The 1243-nt window shown below is 36.0% G+C and overlaps 1 protein-coding gene across 2 annotated transcripts in view; it reads left to right on the top strand.

The window, feature by feature from the left end:
• dapk1 (death-associated protein kinase 1) overlaps positions 1-1243 on the top strand; it is a 67199-nt gene that overhangs the window by 31523 nt on the left and 34433 nt on the right. For both annotated transcript variants that reach the window (XM_008336179.3, XM_017043199.2), the window contains exon 5: positions 417-546. In XM_008336179.3, coding sequence (XP_008334401.1) covers positions 417-546 — 130 coding nt within the window. The remainder of the gene's footprint in view (positions 1-416; positions 547-1243) is intronic.

The raw sequence follows: 1243 nt of genomic DNA, 5'->3' as shown, positions 1-1243 counted from the left end.
CCAAAGAGGAGATATATGGATGCAGTGAGGGAGGACATGCAGGTAGTTGGAGTCAGAGTAGAAGATACAGAGAACAGGGAGAGATGGAAATCAATGATTTGCTGTGGCAACCCCTGAAAAAGGGACAAAGCCGAAAGAAGAAGAAGAAGAGAAATAAAAATAAATTTAATGTTTCTGTTAAAAAAAAAACACTCTCGCCCTCATTTGACTAACAAAATCAACATTTTTGATTTTTCATAGTGACTCTCAAATGTAGGGTTGTGTGTTTTCAGTAGGGTCAAAGGCAAAAAATGTTGCCTTTTCACACCATTATATCATGTTTAATATATATTATTATGTTTTATTACATTTTCTCTATTAAAATTAACTCACTGTTGTCAGAATTCTGTTTATAGTTTATTTTTTCTTTCTCTCAGCCAGAGAACATCATGCTGCTTAACCGCTCAGTGCCTCACCCACGCATCAAGATCATTGACTTTGGCCTGGCCCACAAGATGGATTTTAGCAACGATTTTAAAAACATCTTTGGAACTCCGGAATTTGTAGGTCAGTGGAAAAGTGTTGTTCGTCTGTGTTTGTCAATTTTATGTCAAAAGTTATGTTTTTGTTTTGTAAATCTTTTTTCTCACAGCCATGGTTGAATGACTTTCTGAATGACGCTTCTGAACGCGGACATAACTTTGTTAGTACTTGGAATATTGTCAACTCCAGGCAGTTTAACAGAGCAATTATCTGACGTTTAAACCACTTAGGATGGCATTACCTCCATTCGGACTGTGATGAACTCCGGAGTTATTTTTGACTGGGACATTATGGCTCTGTAAAATGCCGCAGAGAATTTAAAGCGCACTTTCTCTCAGATGAAGCGGTCAATATACAGTACAGGATACAGTACAGTCACCTGTCGAAAACAATGGTGGATCCTCCTGGTTTCATTACTGCTAAAGCTAGCTGCACAAAGTAGAAAGTAACAAAGAAATCTATTTATTCATGGATCACTAATTCAGCTGGACTTCCTTAAAGTCTGTGGTCTGACTAACTTCTAGGTTCTACACATTAGTTATGCTAAAGTTTTCGTGACGTGTTAATAGCAGCAGTGGCTAACTTAATTATTGCTGCCATCTTGGGGGCTGGCCACCTGAATTAAATGTAATAAAAATCAAATATTATGATGTTTCTATATATACATACATATATACATATACTGTATATCTATCTATCTATATATATATATATATATATA

The sequence above is a fragment of the Cynoglossus semilaevis genome, chromosome Z (assembly GCF_000523025.1).
Source record: "Cynoglossus semilaevis isolate Cse_v1.0 chromosome Z, Cse_v1.0, whole genome shotgun sequence".
Lineage (NCBI taxonomy): Eukaryota > Metazoa > Chordata > Actinopteri > Pleuronectiformes > Cynoglossidae > Cynoglossus > Cynoglossus semilaevis.
Note: the sequence above shows the minus strand (reverse complement) of the source record. Positions and strands in the feature narration are given on the sequence as shown.